Source organism: Cygnus olor, chromosome 1, assembly GCF_009769625.2.
Source record: "Cygnus olor isolate bCygOlo1 chromosome 1, bCygOlo1.pri.v2, whole genome shotgun sequence".
Lineage (NCBI taxonomy): Eukaryota > Metazoa > Chordata > Aves > Anseriformes > Anatidae > Cygnus > Cygnus olor.
In genome coordinates this window covers 346,897-360,391 of record NC_049169.1, presented here as the reverse complement: position 1 = coordinate 360,391, position 13,495 = coordinate 346,897, and the positions used below count along the sequence as shown (strand labels likewise).

At 48.7% G+C, this 13,495-nt stretch overlaps 1 protein-coding gene across 1 annotated transcript in view; it reads right to left on the bottom strand.

Moving 5' to 3' along the window:
- The window catches only part of SHANK3 (SH3 and multiple ankyrin repeat domains 3), a 385,179-nt gene that overhangs the window by 234,967 nt on the left and 136,717 nt on the right, over nucleotides 1–13,495 (bottom strand). Inside the window, exon 12 of the mRNA XM_040544765.1 lies at nucleotides 12,459–12,665. Within this exon, the coding sequence (XP_040400699.1) occupies nucleotides 12,459–12,665 (207 nt within the window). The remainder of the gene's footprint in view (nucleotides 1–12,458; nucleotides 12,666–13,495) is intronic.

Below are 13,495 nucleotides of genomic sequence, written 5' to 3'. Positions count from 1 at the left end.
CCAACCATGATGTTAAATCACATCCTCCTTGTTTAATCCTACCTCTGCAGTGACAATCCCATTCTTTCCAACATCTCTGCATACAAAGAGAGCACCTCCAGCCAATGCTTATTTGCTGCATTTGTCTCTGCCTTCACCCTGCACAGCTCTGTTCAAAGCAGGCTGCCCGACAGCACTCACAATGTTCAGACAAGACTGTGCTGCTGATTGATAAAGGCACAGGGATATCTTCTCTTCTACTTACTATCCTGTCCCTTACATTGCCAAACAGACTGTTAGTTTCTGGCAGAATCTGCATAGCAGGCAAAGCCTCTCAAGTTGGCTGCAGCGACATCCAGGCTGCTGCCCTATGCTAACAGAAGCACACTGGGCAGTGGCCGCAGGTGAAGCACCAAAAAGCACAGTGCTGGGCTGGCACAGAGCCAGTGCTACGGATGGCAGGCAATGCAGGAGGTAAATGCACAGAGACAGGCAGCAAGAGGCTGAAAATGAGGGAGAGAAAGTTATCACAGCAGGGTACAGGGACATCACCTGCAGCTGGGACTGCAAGGGTCTCAGAGACAGGAGCAAAACACAGCGATTCTGCCATGTCCTGAAATTCAAGGGCTGAAGTCAAGAGTATTAACTTACTCCCCCAGTGGGAAGTGCTCAGAGATCGCATCTTGATGATGCTGTAAAAAATTATTGTACTATCATATTTGGGAAAAGCAGCTGGATGCACAGAGAACATGTAGATAGCTGTGAGTTGAGAGACATGACACATTGCTATCCAGAAAATACATCACTGGAACTAGCCCAGCATGCACCAAGGCACTGCATCAGAGAAGAAAACCAAATCCTCTGACTGTCTACTGCAACAGCAGCTTCTTTCTTAGTAAACCTTCACTTGGGACAGCACTGGCCACCTGCTCAAACAACTTTACATTTCTGTCTGCTCTCCAAGTCCCTGGCGAGGATGGGCGGGCTGCTCGTGCCTGCAGAGCGTCGCAGAGCTCATTCAAATTCAGGCCACTGCCTTTGCTCCTGGCCTGTTGGTCTGAGCCATATGGCCACACGGTTGCTCTCATTCTGCCAGAAAAGCACATCGATGCTGAAACTGGTCCCGGGTCTTGCGAGGACATCCCCTCCCCAAACCTGCATGGGCCCAGAGGCATGGGCAGACCTGCAGCATGCCACAGGCATGAGGAGGGCAGTGGGGCTGTGTCTGCAGGGTGGGTGCCTTCACACCACCAGCCTTCCGCTAGAGGAATGAAGTCGGTATTGAAAATAATCTTAGCGAGTCTGTTAGCAGAACACACAACTGGCAAGTCGGGACTCAGGAGCTCTTACACTGACACCTTGCAGCTGAAGGCAGATGCTCCTTAAAAAATTAGAAGAGGAAAGAAAGACAGCCCTGAGCAGAAATATTCTGTGGACTGAAAAGCTCAGCTGGGAGAGCAACATCATAGGGAATGACAGACTGGGGCACCGGGAAGGATGTTAGTGGTTCTCTGGTGCAGCCAGGACATCCATGGGAGGCGCCTGCCTGTGGGAGAGGTGTGGGTGCCTCCACTCAGACCCTGCCCATGGCGCTAAGCCAGCCCCAAGAAAACATCCTCCTCACCCATCAGCTGACGGTCAAACGACAAGCGTAAATCACAAGATGCAAATCACAACAAGCAATAACTACAATGAAGTGATTGTGAGAAAGGAAGCTGAGGGAGCTGCATGGCTTAACTAGATGCAAAGGAAAAATCTCTGGTAGCTTTAAATGTTGCTTCCCCCATTCTGCGGGATCTCCCTCACTGGGCAAACGATGTGGCCCCACGGCTGCCCGGTGCCTGTGGCTGCCCACTTGCAGCCCTGCAGCAGCAGCTCTGCTGCCTCCCCCCTGCTCTGCTGGTGCCCCTTGTTGGGTCAGGGCTACAAGTACTGCACACTGCAGCCGGACAGCAATGCCCCACCGAGTGACGGAACAGTGTTGTCTTATTATTGGCATTATTTTCTATCTCATTTTATAAATTCTGATGTTTTGTTCTGTATTTTAACGAGTGATTCCTCACCAAAAAAGCAGTGATTTTTCATGGCAGCACTGACAAGGAAGCCTGTGGGACTGCAGTTAATTTAAAATCCAGTAAAATGTAGAGGCTGTCTGAATTTCTTCCTTGCAGTATGTATTTGCCTGTATTTATCTACACAATTCATCAAACTTTGAAGTCTTACAGTTTCTTCCAGTATAAAATAACCAAGCTGGGGATCAGCAATGCAGAGAATCAGCGCACGGGAGGCACGAAGACCAGCTATGGATGGTTTGCAGGGGCCCACACATCTCGGGCTGTCCTGAGTGAGGAACCGGGAAGAAGCCAGGAGTGACTTGCTTCCAGTGGCATCTCCCCGCTGTCCCTGCAAGGTAGCAGCTCTGTCACCCAACATGCCCACAGCTGGGTCAGGACAAGGTCAGTGCCAGGAAAAGCCTCCATCGCAGGTCCAAGGATGGGCTGCCATACCTCATTGAAAGGCTGCCAGCCTGACTTTAACAGCAGTGTGATTTTTTTGCTATATCACTACCGTGTCATGGCTCATTTTTAATGCGGATAATTCCTTTTCTCTTAGGTCTGAATGGCTGTAGTAATCCAGATGAACCTCTTAGAATAAAGTTGCTCTGCATCATACTGTAAGTGCCTAGTTTCCATATTAACCTCATACAAGAGGAAACCTAATGAAAGCTCTAACAACCCTTGATCACTGGCTCCAGTCAGCAGTCCACTTAGCTTCACCCTCTTGATGCATTTCCCATGCCCCATCTCCAGTTTGGCCTTTGCTCTTTATCTCCTGCACTCATCCTGCTGCTCACAGCCCTGCACTATCAACAAGATCAAAAAGCTGAGGAGGGGACACACACTCTAATACATTATTTGTACATCACTGTATTATTTATAGTGTCGCATTTCAATGTTTTGGACTGGTGAAACTCAAATCCCCTTCAGTTTAAGCCACTCTCCACTCATGTAGCCACCACCTGCTAAAAACAAGTATGTTGTGCAACCTTGTTGACTTTTCCCATCACAGTACTCTTGCTGCTCAGGATGACACAGTTTCTCTTCCTAAATCTTTAGTTTTCTGGCAATTTAGGGTTGAGAGGTCAGTAAAGGAATTTTCCTTTGAGATGCTTTCCATCCTGTCTGGTGCACCAGGACCCTCACCATAGGTGAAGAACAGAGTCTACACAAAAGTCTCCTTTGGGAAGACAGCTTCTGCTTGCTGCTTGCAGGTCATGCTGTCTTCCCTAGACCCAGATTCCCATTTCCAGTCGTCCCTTTCCTCTCACAGAGTTTCCTAGCCCTACTGCAGGCAGCTAGATTCCCACATTGATGAGCTCCTCTCCCAAAGATCCTGCCTTGTGCAGCTCCAGCTGGATTGCTCCAGCACCTCCTGTATTGCCCTTAAGGATACTACTGCTTCTGATTTTTCAGGCGTTTTTGGTGAATTTCTGTCATCTTTTTGAAATTCCCCTTCAGAATTTGGCATGGCAAGTGTTTTCAGTGTCTCGCCTTCCTCAAGATGCTGAGCCTGGTAAAACTGTTGTCATTCACTATTCCACATTTTCTGAAGTGTGGCTATTTCTGTAACTCTGTGTACAGGCAGCACAAGGGCAACGTGCATCCTCTCCTCGGATGTGCTCTGGAGGCAGTGGTCCTGGGGGGCCGGTGGTGGTGGTCACCAACAGAGCGTAAGCCAGCTCCCAGCACTCCCAGACTGGGGCACCAGAGTGTATGGCTTGCACCGCCAGGCCCTTGCCCTGCTGAAGAGTCACCTCACCACTGGGCTTCAGCAGTACTTCTATACTGGCAACCCCAGGCTTCAGCGCCTTGTCCCCACCACCGCTCACCTGGATTACTCCAGCCATTCAGACTTCAGCTCCTTAAGCTGCAAAACCTTTGCAAACACTGTGTCAAACAGTCCAGACCTCACTGCCACGTCTAAGTGCTGTGTCAGATTTTATACTCCCCATTGTTTCTCCTTGCAGTACCATCACGCCAAGGCCCTCCTCCACTGCCAGGTGCTCCAGCCCACCTGAAGCAGAAGAGCTCGACATGAGGGTCCTGTAAATCCTGCGCCACTTCAGAAATCTTGCAGCACAGTTTTCAGATATAAAATGTAATGTTTTAACCAACAGAAAGCAGGAAAGCCTATCAAAATGCTTTGCTATTTATTCAGATAGCAAGTCTTATTTATTGTAAGGACTGCATGCATCACTCACTCTCTTTGCACTGCTGCAGAGTTTTGTAAGAAGGCCCTGAATGACAGCCAGGGCAATCGCCACGGGGGTGGCCTCTGGCCCTCTAGTCCTGGAGGCAGTGTAGGCGCTTGCACCCCATCAGAGGAAAGCACTCCGCAGGGCAGCTCAGCTCCTCGCATCTAGTCCCATTTTAATTTTGCCCAACTAAAATAAATATTCCTGAAGATTCACTGGTGTACCAAATTGACAGCATATATCCTTATGGGAACGTCAACGCAAACAGAAAAAGCTATTACAGAGACAAACATGCCTGGCATGGAGGTAATCTTACTTGAATATTGCTCAGATTTTCTTTTAGTTTATCAAAACTTAAAAGGTGTTTGTCCTAGTTACTTCAGATGCAGTTTGGCAGACATTGAGGGGAGCAGCATGTGTCAGAAACGTTTCATGGTGCAAGCAGTTACTTGCATGTTTAAGGAGAGACTCTGTCCTGAGAAGAAATGCTGCCATTGCACTGTTTTTCTCCCCGGCGGCAGTTCTGCATCAAAAGCAGCACAGCCAGCAGGGCCAGGGAAAGGATTTTCCCCCCTCTACTCTGCTCTCCTGAGACCCCACCTGGAGCACCGAGTTCAACTCTCGGACCCCCAGCACAAGAAGGACATGCCCCATCCCTGGAAGTGTTCAAGGCCAAGCTGGATGGGGCTTTGGGCAGCTGGGGCTGATGAGAGGGGTCCCCATGCCAGTGGGGTTGGAATTTAGTTGATCTTTAAGGTCCCTTCCAACCCAAACCATCCTATGGTCCTACAATTCTGCCACAGGCAGGTGGGGGAGGAACACGCACCGGGGTGCAAACAAGGTCTGCAGAGGGGTCCTGCCACAGCTGCCCCCAAGGACTGGTGAGACGGGAGCTTGGGGCAAGGGCAGGCACCAGCCTCTTGGACAGGGCATGTCCTGTAGGAGGAAAAGCCAGGCTGGCAGACAGTGATGCTGGGAGTGCCAGGCAGGTCCCTGGGCACACCAGGCACCAGCACCCCACGGCACGGCTCAGGACCTGACCTTGGTTCCCAGCCTTGGGGCTGGCCCCGACCAGACTTCCTGCACCCAGAGCCCCATCTCAGCTGCACAGCCAGGAGCCCCTGGCAAAGGGCAGGAGCATCCCCAGGGGATCAGATGAGGCCCTTCCCACTGTTTTACCAACAAGTTTTTGGAGTTTTCTTTTCTCCTTAAATGGGAGGGTTTGACCAGATGTTCCTTCAGACATCCTCCAGATGTTCCTTCCAATTTTAATTATTCTGCAGGTCTGTAACTCCGCTGCAAGCACCCCATATTTCCTGCACAAGGTGTTCAGTCAGACAACTGGGGACCCACAGTCCTTCTCATTGCATGTTTCTTCAAGAAGCACTGTCCATCTAATTCCTTACTGGTCCACTATTCCAGAACAAGGACTTGCCTTAGACTACAGTACCATACTATGAGCAAGAGATCCCCTAACTTTGTTTCACAATTGATCCCCTAACAGTTCTTCACTGTTCCACCTCAAAATAAAACGTCATACCAGGAGTGTCAGGCACAGCACCAGTATTGCTGTACTGCTTGGTGCTGTCAGCTGTGCTGCAAACAGCGCAGAAGCACTTGAAGCAGCCTGGAGACCCTAGGAGAATCCAGAGAAGTGGCCCTTGCACCACAGACCTTCATGTTCCCTAGCACCCCCAGGGAATTATTTTTGCTGCAATAAGGAGACATGCTACAGCTGAGAAGCAGAGGGGACTCAAAACAGCAGATGCTGACAAGCTGAAAACCAAGACACAGAAGAGAGAATGAAACAGATTGTGGCAATTTCTTCTCAAATCCCTGATGCAGGTAGAACAAATCAAATGGCTGTAACCCTTTCAGAAGTCAGGAAGGTAAAACAAATTGTCTAAGGCATTTAATAAATAAATAAATAAACAAATAAACCAGTGACTTAGCAGTTAGGGCAAAGATCTCACTCACATTGCTGAGAAAAAAAAAAAAAAGGCTTGGGAATAGAAAAATCAGTTCAAACTGTTAAAAGTAATAATACAAAAAAAAAAAGAGAGAGAAATAGGGACAAGGCATTTATTTTATTAAACCACCCAAGGAGAGGTCAAGAATATTAGAAATAAAATCCCCAGGTTGTGGTTGATGCAATAACTGCAGTTTTAGCAATTTCAGAAGGATATTTGTTCAAGGTGGCAAAGCTCCAAGAATCTTCAGGGGAGGTGCTGGGAAAGGATGCTCTCTCTATTTACTTGCAGCTGAAGAGTAGTGAGCTCATTGCAGTCTGCATGGAAAGTCTCTCTGAACAACACTCTGCGCGGAACTCTCTGTCCACACAGCAGCCAGTCACACATTAGCAATTCACATTTCCTTTTTCAGAGATGCTCACAGACAGGACCAAATCAGAAGGTATTTCAAAGAATGCGTAGGACAATCCCCGCTTTTCTCAGCACGTGTCCTGCTCTCTAAACATATGCCATGGGCAGCCATCAGCCAAGACACTGGGCTTGGCAGATATCCATTCTGATCCAGTATGGTGTCTTTTGCTATGCCCCTCTGATGCTAGATTAGGGGACTTAGGGATAATAAGAGATGGCATTTATCTGGAGATCTCCCAGGTAAGGAGCAGGACACTGACTGTCCAGAAAGCTCTTGGACTATAATCGTGACAATTTATTTGTATAGAGAACATGCAGAAAAAAGATATAGTGGCTTGTTAAGCACTTTGATTCCAAGTGGCTGAAAAGATGAAGGCAGAGGTAACATTGGTAGGAATGATCACAAAATGGTAAGTGTTCATGGAAAGAAGGAGAGAGGTAGGAAAGGAGAGAAACAGAAGTGATTGCTATCACACACACAAAAGAACAGAAATCCGGAAGACACAAGCATGAAAAGAAATGTCCCTATGGAGAGAAGCAAGAAAAACAAGAAATCATTCTGTAATTACACTGACAGTGAAAAAAAGATCCCAGGAATTGCTGGTAATTGTTGGTGCTCTCTTAGGTAACTGCAGATGGAAAACTTCCAATGGATGAAACTAAAAAGACCAATGTACTTAATATTTGTTAGTCTTTAAATAAGTCTTTAATACAAAGATCAACCGTGAAAGGATGTGTATCTTTTCAGAGGCAGAGAGGTAAGATCTCACCTGGAAACCAAAAGCAGAAATTAATTAAGAATATGTGCATAAGCCTGACTATACATCTACTAGGAAGTTTAAGAACAGATTGAAGCAATCTAAGAACACTTAAGCTCATCTTTGAAGGCTCACATTATATAGAACATGTCCCAAAAGCATGGAAAATAGCAAATTGCCAAAAAGCAGAAAAAAATAAGAGCTAAAGAAATGCTGTAACTTCAGTTCATGGAAAAAAAAAAAGAAAAGAAAAAAAACAAGCCAAAATATTTTTACTTGTCCAGGAGGAAGTGATGCAGTAGCAGTAAGTAGGGATTTGTCAAGGACAGACCGTGAGAGGTGCTGGCAACCAAGAAACAGTCAGATGCTTTCCTTTGGCTTCTCCCCCCTGTTCCACAGCTGCCCTGGGAAACACGGCTGAGATCAGACTGAGAACTTGCCCTGGTGCTTTGCCAATGGTCCAGATGGGTGGAGGTTCCAAGGGGTTACGAAGAGGCTATCCTAGGTTGGGGTCACCTTTAGAAAAAAGAATGATGGATTGGAGAAGATCCTTAACAAATCTACAGGTAGTACAAAGGGCCTGCCAAATATTCCAAAGTCCAGCAAAGAACAAGGCTAGGATTTATATGGATCCTGATAAACTGAAGGTACTAAATCTATGCAGGAGCCATCAGATGCAAAAGGATTCAGATAGGGAAACACTTGATATGTAGTGGGTTTTGAAGGAGGAAAAAAAAGTGGAGGCTATCACACGCTGAATGTGAGTCATACATCACACCATTTCATAAAACGCAGTATTATGAGCTATCAAAGCCACAGCCTGAAAAACATGCAATGTGATTCTGCTGCTGCACTCCTCTGCTGTCCTGCACCTGCTCTGGGCACTGCACTGTCAGCAAGGAATTGGGCTGACAGGAGGCTGCAGAGGAGCAATGGCAGCTCTGGGAAAGCCAGAGGGAAAGCTATGGGGAAAGGCAAGGCAACGGGGGTCGACAGCCGAAAGAAGAGGTGACACTGAGGAAAACACAGCAAGCAGTCTTCAGTGTGCACAAAGTTGCTGCAAGGGGGACGCAAGCAAGGTGTTCCCCATACCGAGATTCAGCATGGCATGACAAGCCAGGAGAAGTATCAGGCATGAGGAACCTCCCTAGTGGTGAGGACAGATGGACACAGGGAAGAGGAAAGCCCATGGCACATCTGTCCCTGGGGTTTCCTGTGACCAGGCTGGATTTGTCACATAAGTTTGTGTGTTAGACCCTTCTTGTTAGTTCTCTCTGTTCCCCCTGGGGACCTGCACCAGGACTTTTGGGGTCAGAGAAAACTGCATCAGCAACTTCCTCTGCACCGTGCCCCCCCCCCCCCCCCAAGCTTGCTCCCAGCAGCAGGCTGCTAGCTCAAGGGTAGCCAACCACCAAAAGGCATTTGAGACATGCCAAGCAAGTCTGTCCCAAGCCACACTGAGGTGGATTAACCTCTGGCATCACTCAGGTCTGCCCCACATACGTACACGCACCGGTCCTCCAGGGCCAGAGGTGTGCTCTTGCTCAGCCTCCCCAGCTGACCAGGGCCTCAGCCTCCTGCAGACCTCCACGTGAGGAGACCCATGGACCATCAGAGAACTCAGCCACCAAAGTCATTGGCATGGCCGAAGCCTCAAGAGCAACACGAGTCAACAACTGCTGCTGCTTCCAGCACAGCTGAATGCCAGCACTGCTGGCCAGCCCACTCAAGGTGCTTGTGTGCATCACTCCTGAAAACATGAAACACTAAAGCTAAACCAGTCTTCATCTAAATTATCTTTGCCATCCTGAATATATTTGCAAAACAATCAGAATTTTGCTGGCAGTCTTCTCCCTCAGAATAAAGAATTTCAGGGCACACATTGAAGGCATTGCATTTTCTTAGTATTTACTCTGATAAAAATCTGACCCAAAATCAATTTTTCTGCAAGATTTTTCAAGGAAGATGCATGAGGACTGCATGTGTTTATGGATGTCTTGTCACTTACTAGAAAGAAAAGGCTTTCTTGTTGGAAAAGAAAACATCACTTGGAACTGAGTATTCAGATGAGCTAGGGATCCCCGCACTGCTGTTCCCTAGTCCTGGAGTAAATAAAAGCTGTCAAACAAACACACTAGGAACTGACTAGGAGTGCGGTAAGGCCAAACAAGTGAAAGAAATACTGGGTCAAACAAAGTACGGCTATTAGTTAGCTGCTCTAAGCACTAGTTAGCACATAGCTTCATACTGAACAGCAGTGGTGCGTGCAAATTTCTATGTAACTTAATATCAGACAATACAATTTGGAGATCAGCACCCACCCAGCCTCCCCAGCCATCTCACGGGGGTGGTGGTGATGTGGGGGCAACCGCAGGAAGGGGCACACGGCACTGCTGACACCGTGGCCTGGCATTCGCAGCTGGGATGAGGGTGGTGGCATGCTGGAACCACACCGGCCACGCTCTGTGCAGCCCCCGCGGTTCCTCGGCTGTTCGCCCCCACCACTGCTGCCCTGCTGCAGGCACCACCAGCCCTGCATGGGAATGTCCCTTTCACCCTGCCCTGCTCACAGCGTGGGGCAGTTGAGCCCTGTCCAACAGAGGGAACACAAAGCAATGCGTGACAGTGGCTGTCAGGCTCAGATCCCATTGCCTGACTCAACACCCATTTCTTCTCTGCCCCTTTGACTTAACATCTTGCGTTTCTCACGTTACCAAGACCACCTCTGTACGATCCTGACAGCTCTGACATGACCAGCATGTACAAGGTGTTGAGCACATAGGTTGCATGTGTGAGCTTCATTTGCCCCAAGCTCAGTGCTATGAATCTCACAATACTCCTATCCCTAAAAAATGATACAAACATCAAAAGAAATGAATAAAATGTGGTTTTATATGCATTTTATAAAATGCATGTGGCTAGGAAAAATTAAGTCAATTACAGCAATCCTGTAAAAATTTGCACAAGCAGGAAACAGAAGATGGGGCAGATGCTTGCTCCAACAGTGCTGGCAGCAGGACTGGAGAGGTGACCGCCTTCCTGTGCCCCTTGCCATGAACTGGCCTGGCTGGGGGAGGCTTGAGCCTTCACCATGTTGCCCCCTCCTCCTTGTTGCCATCGGGGCTCCAGGTAATTTTGAGAATAGTTCAAAAAGCTTATTGATTATAAAATCCCATAGCATTATTTTACCCACACCAGCCTCCTAATGCTTTTATAAACATACCGTGCTTCTGGCTTTAGCAAGTTCCCAAGGCAGTGAATTCCAGAGCTAACTGCAGGGTGGAAAAAAAGCAGTCTTGTACTGGTTTTCAGTTTGCTTGCCATTAATTTCATTGCACACTCCTTTTTCCTTGTGCCATGAAAAAAGCAGAAGTTCCCTATTTCCCTTTTAAAAACCGTTCAGTATTTCCAATATTTTTAACATATTTCCTCCTATTTATCTTGTTTCTAAGGTAACAATCCTGCTCTTCTAAATCTCTCTTCAAAGCAGAGATTCTTTTTCATTCCTGATGATTTTTGCTGCATCTCTGAGACCCTTTAACTGACTCTATTCTCACTCACTAGCAGTGCCCACACTGGTGCGTAGCACTCAAAGGTGTCATCATAGATTTTAACCATGGCATTAGACTATTTTCCACTTTATCATCCATCACACTCTTTAGGTGATCTAATATCACTGCATTTTGTACTGAAGCTGCACGTTGAGCAGAGGTTTCCAATGAACTCCTTAGAAAACAAACTGCAACTTTTCCCAAGTTAAACTGTTAATTAGGAATCCTACCAGGTAATTGAGTGGTTGATTTTTTTTTCCTTCTAGTAGCTATTTTGCATTTATTTTCATTATTTTTTATTCACCAACATGTTTCTTTTTCCCCAATTTCTTTAAATCGCCTCAAAGGGCCTCAAAGCTGTTTCTGGTATGGAGTTAATGTAAACAATTGTCATCTGCAGACTGGTTCTTCACTGCTCACACCCATTTCCTGGTCATCAGTAAACACAACCATAGCCCAGACCTGGCACCTGATCTTCAAACTCCTGCTCTGACCTCACAGTATTAGAATTTCTTGTTAGCCCCTTCAAGCAGATGTTGTTTTACACCAGACATGGCTGCAGTCAGTCTTGCCTCTCTAACAAAGGACGTGGGAAAGCAAAGCCTGAACCCCAGTCCTCACCAAAGGGACCCTTGTCAACCACCATTCTCCAGAAGCAGTTATGCTCAGGCAGGTCTTTGCTGTCCGAGATGGCTAGCAGTTATCCCCCTAAATCAGCAACGGGGTCCATACCTTGACTTCCACTCAAAGGTAAGCACCAGCTGTGACAAGTGGTCTCAGAGCTGGAGTTCACATTGCACTTGGCCAGTGAATGACTGGGGAGCAGCAGGAGAACCAAGAATCACTCCCACACATATCGGCCACTGAAATCATCTGCAGCACAATGAATGCCTTCCCGTGCTGACTAGTGAGAGGGTGACTGTGCCCATCAGCCACCCACAGGCCCAAGTGGACCCAACAGAGCAACCACCTGTGCAGGTAGACAGAGAAGGCAGCGATAACCGCAAGTCGGCTTGGATGCATTAGGTGTTGGCTTATCTGCAATATGCCACCTCGAAGTATTAGTTTTCAAGATGCATTCATTGTCATAGCAACAACAAGTGCAACATGGAATTGATGTACTTACCATCCTTCTGAGATGCAAAATTAGACTGAGGGCTGGGGAGCAGATTGAAGAAAACAGCCCCCACAGTGCTCGCACCAAGCCCCGGACAGCCCCGCTCCCTGCAGCGCTGGGGTGGGGAGATGCAGCCCTATACCAGACTGCACCAGCCTCCCTGCTTCTCACCCGGGGTCCCAAAGGCGCCCAGCTCCATGTGGGTATGGGGTTCCCATGGGTGCTGATGCCCACAACAGCCATGGCACGAGTCAGCCTTGATCTGCCTCCCCCTGGCCCCTTACCTGGCCTTGCCACGGCTGCTCCTCCGGAGCGTGGGCAAGTCGGCCTCCTTCTCCTCCTGCACGCGCTGCAGGGATGGGGAGCGGCTGTGGGCGCTGCGGGTGCTGCTGGAGCTGGCCAGGCTGCCGTCCCCACCGCCGGCCCCTGCTGCAGCCTCCTGCATCTGCACCAGCAGCTGGGGGGGCAGGCTGCGCAGCGAGGGCACTGGTGAGTAGGACGCCCGGCTCTCTGCCTTCAGGTTGTTGTCGCTGGCCGAGCGCTGCAGCATGCGCGGTGAAGCAAGGCCGCCAGCACCGAGGATCCGTCTCCGCTTTGTATAGCTGGGAGTTTCTCTGAAAGGCACTGCAAAAGAGCCAGGAAAGCAGCATTAGCTACCAGGCACACGGGACAAAGCTGGTGTTGGCCGGTCACGCTGGGGCAGGAAGATGGTGGCAGAGAAGGAGCACAGTGCTAGGCCAGGAGTGGATGAGCATCCCTGTGGGAGCACAGGAACAGCCATAGCAGATGAGGACGTGTCTCCATCTGCTTCCAGCTCCCATCCCAGCAAGACACCCAGAGCACACTGCTCTCCTCAGGGAACATCTGCAGGCCTGGGAGCACGTGGAGCCAGCAAGTTGGATGGCATGGCAGCATGGGGAGAGTTTGGAAGCAGTGTCTGGAAAAGCATCAAGGAGCCCTGTGGGGGGACGCAGTGATGGTGAGGGTCAGGGCCACCATCTTCCAGCCCACCTCCAGCTACCACTCCGGTTTGGAGGTGGTGACACAAACACGGGACACTGTTACTGGCCATGATCCTGGCCACCAGTTACTCCTCTGTTCTGGAGGTACAATAGGCCTAAATCTATAGCTTTAGGAACGTGCCATGTCTAAGCCTCAAAAATGTAGTGTACAGAGTAAAACACCAGCTACACTCTGCCCCTCCTGACCCTGTAGTTAACTCTTACCAGTGTCTGGAAGAGCCAGACCTCACAAAGGCACCTGGAGATGCCAACTCCTGCTTCTGCCAGCAGCTCTGCAGAAGGAGGGGTGGAAATGGAAAACTTCCTGTAGGCGCAGAGGGATGAGCGCTCTGCTGCCAACATGGCACATGCACACTGTGGAGCTGGAGTGTTGCAGAACTTAGGTTAGGAAAGACATATTTTCCTGAAGTTTGTTCAGTGAATCCATTTTCA